At 38.4% G+C, this 15,077-nt stretch overlaps 1 protein-coding gene across 3 annotated transcripts in view; it reads left to right on the top strand.

The window, feature by feature from the left end:
* The window catches only part of PUM3 (pumilio RNA binding family member 3), a 29,407-nt gene extending 16,662 nt beyond the window's left edge, over positions 1–12,745 (top strand). For all 3 annotated transcript variants that reach the window (XM_060690514.2, XM_060690515.2, XM_060690516.2), the window contains exons 14-18: positions 2,164–2,306; positions 4,512–4,734; positions 6,435–6,522; positions 6,944–7,034; positions 12,333–12,745. In XM_060690514.2, coding sequence (XP_060546497.2) covers positions 2,164–2,306; positions 4,512–4,734; positions 6,435–6,522; positions 6,944–7,034; positions 12,333–12,465 — 678 coding nt within the window. In that variant the 3' untranslated portion in view covers positions 12,466–12,745. The remainder of the gene's footprint in view (positions 1–2,163; positions 2,307–4,511; positions 4,735–6,434; positions 6,523–6,943; positions 7,035–12,332) is intronic.
* The last annotated feature ends 2,332 nt before the right edge of the window (positions 12,746–15,077 follow it).

The following is a 15,077-nucleotide window of genomic DNA, read 5'->3' as shown; positions in this document are numbered from 1 at the left end:
TAAATTAAAGCCAATTTAAAGATTAGACTGGGTAAATTGAAGAAAGAGAACCATGATTGAAGTCTTATGACTTTACCTTCATTTGACTAACATCATATTTCCTTTGCCTCAAACAGTTGTATAACAGAGTCCAAATGTTTAGCAAACATGTTTGGTATTCCCCAAAGACTTTTTAATGGTTATTATCATTATATCCTAAAGCAATTACCTTAAATTTGAAACTTAAGCTAGCATCCTTTCAGCTTCCCTATGCTTTATTGTCTGATTTGCTACAGCTGAGTGAAGGGATCATTCCTTTATGTTGTGATTCTAATTTTGCTCATCCTGCTTTGGGATTTTGGGACTTTCTTCATTAACAAAGATGCATGTAGCAATAATGGCTACGCAGGTTAGTGCTTGTGCTTATAATAGTAACTTCAATTTGAAAGGCAGTTTCATATCTTATCTCATTTGGGTGACAAAACTCTAACCCACCATCCTCCAAACTGTTTCAGTTTTTTGTTTAATTCTGTCTTGTCCTGTATATGGTAGAATTTGAGATCTATCAAATAGTTCAGAACAGGAAGCCAGGGCTACTCTTTTAGTTGAAGAATTTATATATCCTCATATATTCTCCATTTTTTGATGGGATGGCAGTAAAAGCAAGAGAAGAATCTTCAGAGTTCTCATTTAGTAAAGGACACTCTCAAGAGATAAAAGGCTTATCAAGTGATGTATTTCAGTATATAGACTTCTCTGCTCATTCATGAATAAAGAATGAATGGAGTAAGCCTACAAACTCCTAAGCTAAAAGATTTTGATGAATGAAGAGAATGATTAAAATTTGTTGTGTTTGCAAAAGAGCAGTAGGCAAATATATTTAAGGGACTATGAACAATACTATATTTATCTAAAAAAAAACCCTCTTTTTCTCTAAATAATTTGTCTTCAAAATAGGAGGTCATCTGATAGTAATGGGGGTAAATGATGGGGTTTTTTTCTGCCTAACTGTTATTTTTCAGAAATAGGTACAGCATTTGACATGCTGTAATATGTGAACATTATGGGAAATTACTGAAAACTGGATTTAATGGACCATAGAGTCGTCACATTCATAGAAATGGTCTTACCTTAGTCAACTTGTCTTAGTCAATTTATCATAGTCCACTATGTTACATTATCTTAGAGAGCCAGTTTGGTCTAATGGTTAAGGCACAAGGCTAGAAGCTGGGAGACTGTCAGTTCTAGTCCTGCCTCAGGCATGAAAACAGATGGATGACTTTGAGCCAGTCACTTTCTCTCAGCCCACAACATCAGGCTTAGGTGACAAGCCAGTTGATCAGTTCCTATCAGAGCCAATGGGTCAACACTTGGTTAACCCAAAAAAAAACCCAGATTCTACACTTGCAGGAAAACCACTAGGAAGGAGAGAAAAAAGGTGTCACCCACAATATATTTCCTTACCAGAACTATGAGGAAAAGATGTCATTTTGAATGAAAACATTGCATTACCTTCATGTTAAAGGAAACTAAACTTGACTGTTAGATAAACCGCCCTCTCTTTTTGTGTGTCTCCTTTAATCATGTTATTGAAATGCTTTTAGTAATACTATCTGCATAAGTATGGAGTATCTGATTTAAACTTAAAATTCCAGCAAGCTGGATTGATCAATATGTACAAAGGGGATGAAAAAATGGAGGCATTATCAGTTGGTAATATTTTGAAGTCATGTCATAGGGAAAACGTCTTAAATTAGACTTTGCACTTCTGATGTATTCAGTTTTTTTTGATGAGCCGGCTTGTGAACAGCAAAATGAAACAACATTGCCCTTTAATACTTATCTAAAAGCTTTATATTACTTATTATTATCTGTAGCCAGAGTTGCTAAAGATGGCTTTTGAAATGGAAAAAAAGGTGGTGTGGTGATGGGGAGGGAGTATAAACAAAAGAAAATGCAAGGAATGGTGATAATGTTATTTCCATCTATACATATGGCTAATCAGTTCTTGTCCATGATTTGGAGGGAAGGCTGTGTATTAGCATAATGCCTTATTTAGTCATAGGTAAGATTTGAATAAGGATAAAAGAACTGGCTGGCTTCCTTCCAAAAAAATAAACAAACTGAAATTGGAAAAAAAACCCTGTTGTTAACAGAATTTTTTGTCTTTTCCCGAACACTTAGGAATTGAATGGTAATTTAGCCGCTGTTATAAACAACAAATATGGAAGGAAAGTCCTGCTGTATTTATTGAGTCCAAGGGACCCGACATATTTTTCCCCGGCAATAATCAAAATCCTGCAACAGGGTGATGAAAATGCTCACAGGTACTTGGGTACAATTTATTGAGATTTCTGCATCTTCTCTCTGGTTATGTCTGAATGTTTGCTGCTTTTCACTCTTCCAAATCCCAGTCGATTGAATTATGGTTATACAGCTGCCTAAGAATGCTGTGCCAAGTAGAATTTGACCTATATTTTATTGTACATAAATGACCTTAAAAGGTGGTGTAGCAAGTTAAATTTTTTAAAAAGTAGGATAACATTTTGGTAGGAAATAGTGGATTTCATATTGGGTAATTTTCTATGAATTTCGCTCACATTTTCTTGTAGTGGATTTGGTAAAATAATAGTTTATTGCCATGTGAGTCAAGTGACAAATAAGAACAGCAGGTGTTTATTTCAACACTGGCAGAATAAGGCATGTTATGCTTTACCTACAGCTGGTTATGATACAGACTAGATTCGTTTCTCGGTATTCATTTCAATACTCCTATATTTTATCTGTTTTTATTTGGTTAACTGTATCTTGCCTTCATATATCATTTATTTTTTTGGAAAAAATCTTTCAAGGATACAGAATCTGACCTATTCAAGGCTAAGTGATGTTATTGAATCCAGAGTAGATTCTGCAAAATTTGTGGATGGATGTAGCTTTTAGCAATGTGCCAGTGTCGGAGACCTCCGTGAAAGAATACTTACAGAAAAACAAATGAATTTTTCTCAAGGTCCTATCACTAATAGAAAATAAAACCAAGAGATAGGATATGCTCAGTTTCATTTAGTTTCCATGTTTAGATATTATGAGCAACAGGGGAGCTATTATACATTGTTGTGAGGACACCAAACATATAGCAATGGGCTGATATCAATAGTGCAGGGTTGAAATGAGGAGTCCTTGGTGCTCTTTGAACTTGGTTGTTTTCTTGTGAATGTTTCAATACCAAACTATGTAACTTCATCAATGCTAATAGGGACTGAGGTTTGCTCTCATCTTATATTCTAGTGACTTGCCCTGTCAGTGTAGGTGGGGCATGGTCTTGGTGATTCCTTGGCAATGAAACATCTGCAAGAAAACAACCAAGTTCAGAGAGCACCAGGGACCCCAATATCAATAGTTTATTGAAGTGGCATGTGATTTCTGAAAAAGTGGCAAGAAAAAAGACTTGGAGGCATTCTGGTCAGTTCTTTAAAAAAGTTTTATTAATGTCCTCCATTTCCTGATATTTTGTTGCTATTTGTTTATTCATGTGTTTGGGGGGGGGTTCTATTAATTAATTTATGCAATAAAACATTGTAAAAAGAATTAAATTAGGTTTCAGGCAATTATTATTGGATCCTCTTTGAGGCAGGATATTTTATTTGAAATATCCCACAAAACTCTGCAAGTATGAGCAAATGAATGTTCGGGCCATAGATCAAAATACTACAGGGAGAAGCAAACTGTCACCTTCATTCCTAACATAAATATACTCACTGCCAACAGACAGCTTTGATTGATATCACCTCACAGGTAATTAAATGGCACCTCAACATAACACCTCCTGCTGATTGTGTAAAAATAGTGCTGCTCTGCAGGCCATAGGCATGGCAGCCATGAGAGTCACACCACCATCTGTCTCTCTTGATGATCTTTCCAGTGACACTAATTGCAGCAGCCACGCAAATCACTTTCTTGCTGACCAATCTTGGTTTTTAAAAATTAAAAACAGTCAAGGAAATGGAGCCTGAACTGAGGATTGCAACTGTGTGGCTGTTAACGAGATTTACCTCTGGCCTGAAGCTGAATTCTCCGTTCCAGCATTTTCCCATGAAAATATGCTTCATAAACACTTTGCTCCTTCATAAATGCTTTACTGATTTAGGTAGAAACAACTGCTTTGCAAAGATCCAGTGCATGCAGTGCATGATCATAGGTGATCTCTAAGGCAGGGGTCCCCAACCCCCTGTCCATGGATTGGCAGTGGTCCGTGGCATGCCAGCAACCAGGCAGCATAACAAAACCATGGCCCCTCTGGTCCACAGAAAATCCTTACTCCACGGAAGCAGTCCCTGGTGTCCAAAAGTTTGGGGGCCGCTGCTCTGGGGTTGTGATTTGGAGCATAAATCAAAACTTTTCATCTGTTGTTGGAGATTGTTCTGGGAAGAATATGAAAATAATGTCCTGCTGAATTTGGATTTTTTAATTTTGTACAATTCGCACTTTTCTTTGTCAAGCAAAGATTCTTATTCTGTCTGTCTTTATTCCACCAGTAAAAAGGATGCAGATGTTCGCCATGCTGAGCTTCTGGAAGCCATTTCCCCTCCCTTATTACAGCACCTCAGTGCACACGCTGAAGAAATGGTGATGGACAAAGTTGCCTTCATTATAGTGACAGGCATCCTCAAGGCGGCTGTTGGTGATGTCCAGCCAGCGATGAAAGCCATCGCTGGTCTTGCTGCAAGAAAGATGATTCCAGGGGGAGAAGATGGACAGGTAAGATAGACACAAAGCAAACTGTAATAAGCAGCCCCAAATTAGCAGATTTCTCTTTCATTGTTGTTCACTCATCTCTCTGAGGTAATAGTAATTGTCTAGGGTAGGACAGTCACAACATATTTATTTATTTATTTATGTCCAAAGCAGTATGAACATGGAAACATTAGATTGTCTGGGGTTTCCAATCTGACCTAGGGAAAGAATTTCGGTTCCATCTAAAATCAGAAGATGGAACTGATAGTTTTACTCTGAATTTCAGGAACTTGCATAAAGAAAGCATGGCTTTTCCTGGTCTCACAGATATTGCACAGGCTCAGGAAATTCATTTTTAAGTTAAGGAGGCATAAAGAAAAATAGCAACAGTGTGTAATCACCGAATGTCTCCATGTTGCCACATCCTTAACTCAACCATACAAATTCCTGAATCTGCATAGCTACCATGAGAGTCTACAAGAAGCATGGCTTTCCTAATGAGTCATCAACATCCTGCACAAGGTGTCTGCACCAAACTGAAGCATCTTTGCTTTGTTGGGACAGAATTTATCATACTGTTCTGGACTCAAATGTGTGCATGACTCCAAAGTACTACTTTAATACATATTTTTATAGCATTGGCTGTGTTCAAATATTTGCCTAGATACTTGAAGATCAGGACTTGATTAAAGGACAGGGCAGTGCTTGTACTCTGCCTCATATGCTTTTGTGCTCTATCACTCTCTTCCACCAACACACACACTCTGTTAGAACATAGGGACCTTGGAGGTTTTCTAGCCCAACCTCCTGCTCAAGCAGGACACCTTATAGAACTCCAGACAGATGGTTGTCCAATCTGTTCTTGAAAACATCCAGTGAAGGAGCACCCATAGCTTCTGAAATCCGTTCCACTGATTAATTGTTCTCGCTGTCAGGAAATTTCTCCTTAATTCTAGATTGGATTTCTCTTAATGATCTTCCATCCATTACTTCTTGTCCTGCCCTCAGGTGCTTTGGAGAATAGATCTTCTCTGTGATAGCCCCTCAAATACTGGAAGACTGCTATCATGTCACCTCTAGTCCTTCTTTTTGTTTGACTAGACATATCAGTTCCCTCAATCGGGCATCGCTTTCCACACATTTAGGCAGAAAATCTAAAGCAGAATTAAAATAGAAGCATAGCTGTCTCTATAATCCTAAACACAGCTTGTGAGGTTTGTGTATAACGGGGCAAGCTGCATTTCTGTTCAGACTTGCATGGTTCCCTTGAGATCTCTGGGCTCAACCCAAAGAGCAGGGTAGACGGGCTGCAGAAAAGCCGGTAAGTAGTGGAATGACAAGCCTAGGGTTCCGGAAAGTGACCTAAGTGGAATGAAATTAGAAGCATTTTACAAAATTTGCCCAGCTAGTGCCTGCAGGAACTATGAAAGTGATAGAACATATTCCAAATAGTATTTGAGACTGAAGCTGATTGATTTTTCCTTCCAAAAAGAAGTACATTTCTAATCCTAGTGACCACCAAGATCTCTGGTTGTTTAAAATTTAAACTGTTTTGCTATTTCTCCACCAATTAATTAATGGGCCATTTAATTATATGAAGAGTAAGTGCATGGGACACTTCTTACATGCTGTATGACTTGACCCTGCTTTTAAAAAGCTGCACATGTGAAGATAATGAAGAATGACCCAGTGAGATCTTGACATGTTCATGCTTTATTTTAAAGCTTCACATTGCTGAACATCCAGCCGGTCATTTGGTGCTGAAGTGGCTAATAGAACAAGATGAGAAGATGAGTCAGTCTGGCAGAGAAGGTATGTTGGCATATCTGTAAATCGGGGGTAAAATTAATCAATAGACCTTTAATTGGTAGAGGGTTGGGCAAGTTAGCGAGGTCCTGGTTTCCATTTTGGAAGCCTTAATTAAAATAACTTCTCTGAGTGATGTGGCTCCAAGGACATGGAGAATTGCTCATAGTAAGAATGGAAAAGTATTTTTGAAAAAGAAGGCAATTCAAGGGATAAGTTTCCTTTTCCTTGAATTCAACTGTGTGTATATGTGAATAATGTAGAAAATTAGATTAAAAGCGCATGTGCTCTGAATGCTACAAACCAGCATTATGCATAATCTAATCAGTATCTCCTTAAAGCGAATGCAGATGTGTTGATTAGCATTAATTCATAACCGATCTGAGATGGTAAATGTATAATACCTGCTTTGGATTCTCCCAAACAGGATGTTTTGCAAGAATCCTGATAGAACATGTGGGAATTGATCTTCTAAAGACCTGGGTGGATGTGAATCGTGGTGCAATTATTCTGTGCCGGTATGTAGAAGGTTTCTAGATTACTGAACATCTATGAGGGTTTGTTTTAGGCAATGACCTACTTATTTAATATTAATATTTTTAAATCGCTGTTTTTTAAGAAGTGCCTGTAACCATTCCTGCCAGTAAGTAGACTGCAGCTGAGTTAACTTGCTGAATCACCTTCAAAGTTTCATTACTTTGCTTTCAGCTTCATTATTATTATTATTTTTAAAGTACAAGGGAAGTAAGCTGAAGCTTTGCTACATTTTTTTTTTAAATCCAACTGCTGTTGATTGTCTCTTCCTATTGGACTGTCTTTCTTTGAAGGTAATAATTTGTCTTTCCTGGAATTTATGATGTCTAGAGGCTCTGCTGTCACAGCCTTCAGACGTACTACATTCTTTCTTTATAATGTGGTAATTCAATTTATTCCAGTGAGGTAACCTACAAAGATTGCTTGCTCAGAAATGTGAATAATACAGACATTATTGGTTCTCTTATATACAGTACACATTGCAAATGAGCTTGAAGTTTGTGCTCTTATGCCAAGCAGTTTTGTTGCAATTATTGACATAACCTCAAGCAAACAAACTGAGAACACAACTGCTCTGTTTTAGAATAAATCAATATGATATTAAACAAATCATTTGCAGCATCTTCATTTAGAGAATTATTTAAAATGTATTAATAGGGTATGAAACTAAAATATCTTTTAACTTGTATTTACTCATCGTAACTCCCTGCTTTTGTAGATTAACTACTCTATTTGAATCAACTGACAATATTCCCAAGTTAAGTTTTAACTTCTGTCTTGTAAGTTTTCTCAGGATTAGTAATGATGAGATCACTATAGCAGCACGCTCCACTAAATGAAAACTGATGGATTTGTTCAAACAATCACTAGAAATGGATCAATTGAACCAACCGAATTGTACCTAGAATATCTCCTGATATCAAATTACTTTTGTTACTATTTTCCTGATGCCTTTTGACAAAGAATAAATGCCCCTTTGGGAGTAGAGGTGCATTCAATGAAAGCAAACTGGGAACAGAAAATGATAGGTTGCAGGATAGCTGAACCTCAAAGCCTAAACATAAGAGGAACAGTTCTGTTTATCGGTTTGCTGAGGAGGTGCTAATCTTCCCTCTCCAGCTGACCTGATCAAGGTCACTGCAGGAGAGAAAATGAGAAAGGCTATAATTATGTTCCAGGATTCTAATCAAGCCTACTGAAATAATGATCTGTATCAGGGGAAAATAAAGGTAAAGATACCCTCAAGCTTAATTCCTGGTGATCAGGAGTTTCTTCAGTGTGTTACAGAAGTATTCCCCCCTCCCCCCCACCTCTTCCTATGGACTTTTCTTCTGTCGTGCCCTTGAGTTGTTGTTGTTGTTGTTGTTACTATTATTAATTGAATTTGTATACCGCCCTACTCCCGAAGGACTCAGGGTGGTGAACAGCCAAATAAAATACATATAATACAAATGTTAAAAAACCATTAAAATACAATTAAATAATTGGCCCAGAAAACAAAATTTAAAACACCCCAAATTCATAAGACAAATTTAAAATTTAAAAATTTTTAAATTTTTAAGAAAGTTTAAAAGAGAGGTTAGGCCAGGCCGGCTTGCTGGAAAAGAAATGATTTGATGGCACGGTGGAAAGCGCGCAGGTCCGGGATCCTCCGTATCTCCGGGGGGAGCTCGTTCCAGATGGCGGATGCCCCCACAGAGAGGCTCTCCCCCTGGGGGCCGCCAGTCGACATTGTTTGGCCGACGGCACCCTGAGGAGCCCCTTTCTATGGAAGCGTACTGGTCGGTGCGAGGCTACTGGTGGCAGAAGGTGGTCTTGTAGATACCCCAGTCCCAAGAGGTGCCTTGTCCAAACACATTTCAGGGGAAATCAGTGGTGGGTTGCTACCGGTTCTCCCCGGTTCGGGAGAGCCAGTAGCGAAAATCTTGATGTGAGAGCGAACCGGTTCGCTTCACCCATTAGCTGGGCCCTCCCGCCCTCCGCGCTATATCTACCTTTATTCCTTCATTTTTAGCCCAGCTGTAAGGTGCGGCAGAGCGGATTGCCATGCCTCAGCTACAATAAAATTCAATGGGCTTACGCAAAGCTCAAGTTTGGCATGTGTGCGAGCCGATCGCACGCAAAGCACATGCGCAAAGCAAACCAGTGGTAAAACCGGTTAGAACCCACCACTGGGGGAAATGTAGAGGTGTGCAAATCTTTAGTTCAAGATTGACCTTTCCAATACAGTTAAGACGATTCCTGAAATGTTCTGAACTTGAGAAGATAATCAAGATTGCTTTGTCTTTGCAATCTCCACACCAATAATCTCTAATGAAAGAGTACTTGTTTTCTTGCTTCTGTTAACAGAAATGTCAATCAAGATCACCAAAAAGCAAGAGATCATTTATTTTGTTTCACTAATCTGAATTTGAGGGGGTGGGGGAACAGAGTTTGAATGCATGAAGTTCTAGCTGGTTTCCCTACCTGAGGGGTCTATAGGCTCATCCAAAGTGCCTGTCAGTCTGATGGTACCCCTACCCCCCAAAAATATATTGCTTCTCATAGCCAAGCTCCATCAGAACTACACACACATCTGTTAAAAATAATTGGTTTCCTTCTTCATTATCCCATTCTTAAAAAAAAAAATCTAGTGTTTTTGATATATATCAGAATAAAGTTGCTATTAATATGGATCAGTGCAAAACCAGATTTAAACCAAACTTCCATTTCACATGTTTATCATTGTGAATTTCCACTGTTCAGCCACTGCTTTTCTGAAATAGAACTGTGGGGATTTTTAATTGTACCTTAGAACAGAACCCATACATTTGACAAGAATGCTTAATTCCTTGTAAAAAATTTGTGACCTCACACACAGCTGCTAAATAAAGATTTGTGGGGAATTGTTTCACATGTGGCAAAGTTTTCTATTTGAGGTGCAAAAGATGTTGAGGAATCGGGTCTAGCAGAGACATCCTGATTGTTTCTGCTTGAATTCTAGAAATGGAGATTTGTTGCTTTTTAAAAGAAGTTTTATCTCTCAAGGATGGTTTTACAATTATTAATTTAGATGGTTGATACTTCTAGTACTGAGTTTTAGTTTTCTTCCATTATTTTAATAGAACTCAGTTGATCTGCTGCTACCATATCTGAAGTAATTGTATTTTTGACATCTCATTGGAAAACTAATCTGAAGTCATGGACGAGCTAGAGAGAGTTAAAACTGCTACGGCCAGTTAATGCAACTGGCCATGTATTTAATTAAATGGGTCCAGAATTTAGTCAAAGATGCTTCAGATCAAACTTGAGCACCATTTACTCCCTAAAAGAGTCATATCCAACCTCCTGAATTTTCATGAGCAATTGTGTGACTGCCAGAAAAGAAGTTACTCCTTTGGGAGATGTCCTACTGAATCTTTAGCCTTGGTTTGCTTCAGAACCTCTGCAGATCTCTATATTTGATGCAACAATTCATCCAATATCTAATGTGGATTCAGAAGCAGATACAGAGTTTTCATATCTTGCTCTAGTGTTGTATGAGAATTTGAGAAGGGAACGTCTATAATCAGATTAAATTTCTGCTCCAATGTTTTGGTAATCTTGGTGACTGCTTACACCCATGCTTGTCCTTCCCTAAAATGGTAACAAGCCTATAAAGACAAAACGTCCTAGAAGGCTCCTTACAATCATCTGTATTGCATATTATGTAATTTACGTAATCTCTTCAAATATGTAATACTACGTCAGCGTGCTTGCTCTTAGATAAGACAGAACTATTTTGGATCATACTGAAAAACAGATTTTTTTCTCAATCCAAGCTACTTTAATTCTTTTCTTCTATTTGTTTGGCAGAATCATACTTCTTTGTTTTTAAAAAAAAATGCAAGGTTGGATGTGACAATTTAAATGGAATGTTATGATAAAAATTGCAGATTTTTGCAGGCTACCATTGATATCTTCATACTGAAAAAAAACCTGACAAACAAACCTGCTTAATTTTCCTGGAAAAGTAATGTTTTTTTTTTCCATTTTGCATCCCATTATTAATCATGATGCCCTTGTGAATTTGCACACATACAACCCAATTCCCCCTTATCTCTTTTCAAATATGTTTTTTTAAAAAGCAAAAATTAGAATCAATGTTTATATCCGAACAAGAGATGGAAGTAGCATTGTTTACTCACATTGTTGACCTATGATAATGCTTGGATGTGGGTAGCACATAATTCTGATCAATCTTTCAATGACCATTGCTATCTCTAACCATGATATCTTTCTGAACTATTGGCAATAGTTGACACTTGGGGAAACCATTTTGTGATAGTTCAATTCCTTGAGTAGGCATTTCCAGTCAGAGTGTATGAGGGAGAGGCTGAGCCCTTAGACACTGGTATGGGATGCTTCAGTTCATCCCTTTCCCAAATCCTGTTTCATATTTATTTCATCTGTCTTATTCAGTACATAAATATCAATGATTGTGCCAGTTATATATCCCTGCCAGGAAGGAAAGTCTAAATTGGGAGAAGTAGGCTGAGATTCAACACTAGCAAGGCTGAGTTGCTGTGGGTTCAAGAGCTGACTGATTTGAGGATAGTATCAATCTTAGTTCTAGATGTTTTGTGTTACCATGCTATTTGGGGTACCCCTGAACTCTCGGCTCCTGCTCAAACAGCAGTTGGAAGCTGTGGCTAGGAGGGCCTTCAGCTCAGTTTCAACTGGTGCACAAATTTCTAGAGTTAGAAGGTGTGCTTGTCACATTACGGGTGAATTAACCATGGGGTTACTCTTGAATAACATCCAGAAACAGCAACTAATGGCCTACATGCTAACTGGAATAAACTGATGTTGTCATGTGATATCAATGTTGCAGGAAGTGTTGCTTTGTCTCTGGGTGTAATTCAAGATGCAGATGATCATTTTTAAGAATTGACCTGACAACTGGTGTTCTTTTGAGATTGCTTACTCCAGATAGACAAAATGGTTGCAGCTGTATGAAAATATTCCTAATGAATAAAATCCCAGAGTAAATATAGTCCTATTTAAAAAACTTAATTGAAAATACCTTCAAATACACAAAGACTCTGTTCTGTTCTGACAATTTGAACGATTAAAGTGAATAATTATTATTAGTATTACCTATTTTCTATGAGGTGGTGTCCCCAATTTTTCCTCAACAAATAGAACTATTCAGTCATATGTTGATCTGTCTGTCATGTATTAATTCAGTTTGTAATAATTGTTGATTTTTAAAGGATACTGTTTAAAACATATCTTAAGTATTCTCTTTCTTCCTCTTACAGTCTTCTTCAGAGCACTGATCAAGAAGTTGCAACACAAGTCAAAGATGGATTAAAGAGCGTTATTCCAAAACTAAAAAGGACTAAAGACTGTACAGCAGCAGCAAAGGCATTGCTGGAGAAATTATTATCCTAATTTAATAATTATTCAGTTCCTTTATAACATGACAAACTCATGTCATCACGGAGGCATTGTGACGTATTGGAACTTTTTTCCCCTTTGCTAAACCGGGTGTGGGCGTGGCCAACGCATGATGCATCCGGCCTGTGGGCCGCGAGTTTGACAGCCCTGCTCTATGACAACCAGACCCCTTTTTAAAAGAAATGGAAATGAAAAGGGGTTTGGACAGTGTTGGGTTAACTTTTTAAAAAATTACACAATTTAATTTGTCAATAAATTCTTATACCTTTTCCAATGTTTGCCTCTTGAATTTTGTTACTCAAATTACCTTTCTGTTTCTAACCTCCCACTGTTTATTTGGAGTCAGTGTGGTATCATGGCTAAGGTATTAAATGAGGAACAGTGAAACCAAGTACTACCGGTAGTCCTCCCTCAGTCCTGCAGGTTTCCTGGATGATTTGGAACCAGGCATCCTCTCAGCCTAACCTATTTTACTGGGGTTATTAGCCAGGGTGGGTGGAACAACATGTACAAAAGGCAGTATTGGTCTAATGGTTAAGACACCAGGCTAGAAACCAGGACACCATGAATTCTAGTCCCACCTTAGGCCTGAAAGCCAGCTGAATGAAGCCAACCCACCTCACAGGGTTATTGTGGGGAAAATAGGGAGAGGGAGGAGTATTACCTCGAGTTATTGTTCGCCACCTTGAGTTATTGATAAAAAAATAAAAGGGGGGGGGGAAATACAGATATTTATATTTATACATTTTATTGGATGCTTATGTCACCACATGGTAACTGGGCTGCTTACAGTCATAAAAACCTATCTATGTACATTAAAACATAAATAAAAATACCATAATACCAACCATAAAAATCATCTAGAACCTAATTACACGGGAGGGGAGGGGAGGTGGGATCTCTTGTTACTCAACCACCTCCACTGTGCTGTTCCCCCATGGGGGCCCCAAGCCAGATAAATCTTAATAGATGAATAGCTACATATACAATCTAGATCAATGGCTCCCAGTCTTTTGAGCACTAGGGACTGATTCTGTGGAGAGAGATTTTTCCACAGACCGGAGGGGGCGTGGTTTCATGTACTTCCTGCATCCCGTGGGTGGGACCGCTTGTTTGGCCCGGTTTCTGGCATGCCACGGACCAGTGATGGTCCGTGAACTGGGGTTTGGAACTTGGGGACCCCTGATCTAGATGATTCTTGTTCCTGTCTCCTTTGATCTCTGATGCCATGGATGATTTGCTTTTTTGCCTTCATTTAACGAGCTGTGTATCTTAATAGAAGTGGAAAAAAGACAAGCAAAGAAGAAAAGTAGTTCTTTTACTACTTCTGTTTTGAAAAGATGTAATTCAGCTACTGCAGTTTGTGTGTGTGGGGGGAAACTAGGCAATACCAAGGAATACAACATGTACACCCATTTTTCAAAGTTAAAGTCAAACAATGGTGTAACTCACAAAGTAAACACCAGCAGCAAGTACATGAGGCTGCCATCAGTCAGCACTATCAGTGGCGCTGGTCCAACCAACCTTCCTTGCCGCCTGAAGATAATCATGCACAATAGCAGAGATGAAATACGCTGCGTTGGTTTAAGGAGAGCTCCTTGGCATAGGGTTTGCAATTGATCACCCTCTGTTCTGCAATGCGCTCCAGGCCCAGCCTGACAAAAGTTGTGGTTTGCCATTATTATTATTTTTTTAAAGCATTGAGAGCAGCTGCAGGCTCCTACAAGCTCTTTACCCTTGTAAAGAGAATAAATATTACCTAGACTGTGTTCTATATTTCAGATGCCAGTTGTATAAAGCCTGATGGATGAAGTTTTTCAATAAATCCAATTTATTGAAGTTACCTATTACCTATTCACCTATTTTAATTATTTAAAGAAATTACGGGTAGTCCTAGAGGTACAACAATTCATTTAGTAACCATTTGAAGTTACAACGGCACTGAAAAAAATGACTTTTGACCATTTTTCACACTTATGATGGTTTCAGCACCCTCATGGTCAGGTATTTTGCGTTTGGAAACTTCACAACTGACTCACATTTTATTATGGTTGCAGTGTCCCGGGGAAATCACCTTTTGCGACCTTCTGACAAGCAAAATCAATGGGGAAACCAGATTCACTTAACCTCCGTGTTACTAATTTAAGAACTGCGGTGATTCACTTAACAAATGTGGCGAGAAAAGTCGTAAAATGGGGCAAAACTCATTTAACCGATTTCTCACTTAGCAACATGAATTTTGGCCCCAATTGTGGTTGTAAGTTGACCAGCTGTATATGGTTACCCATTTTTATCAAATAGCTCCAGGCAGCCAACAAAGCCAGTACATAAAATAATGTACCGTATTTTTCGGAGTATAAGACGCACCTTTTTCCCCCAAAAAAGAGGGTGAAAATCTGTGTGCGTCTTATACTACGAATGTAGCCCCGCTTCTCAAACAGAGGTTTCAGAGGCTGAAAAAAGCATCAGAAAGGAAGATTCAGAAAAGAAGCCCCCAAACAGAGCTTCAGAAAACAAGCCCCCAAACAGAGCTTCAGAGGCTTTTTTTTCTGAAGCTCTGTTTCGGAGGCTTTCAGGGGCAGGAAAAAATGTTTTTTCTTAAACAA

Source organism: Pantherophis guttatus, chromosome 2 (assembly GCF_059756535.1).
Source record: "Pantherophis guttatus breed Tessera chromosome 2, ASM5975653v1, whole genome shotgun sequence".
In the NCBI taxonomy this organism is placed as follows: Eukaryota; Metazoa; Chordata; class Lepidosauria; order Squamata; family Colubridae; genus Pantherophis; species Pantherophis guttatus.
Note: the sequence above shows the minus strand (reverse complement) of the source record. Positions and strands in the feature narration are given on the sequence as shown.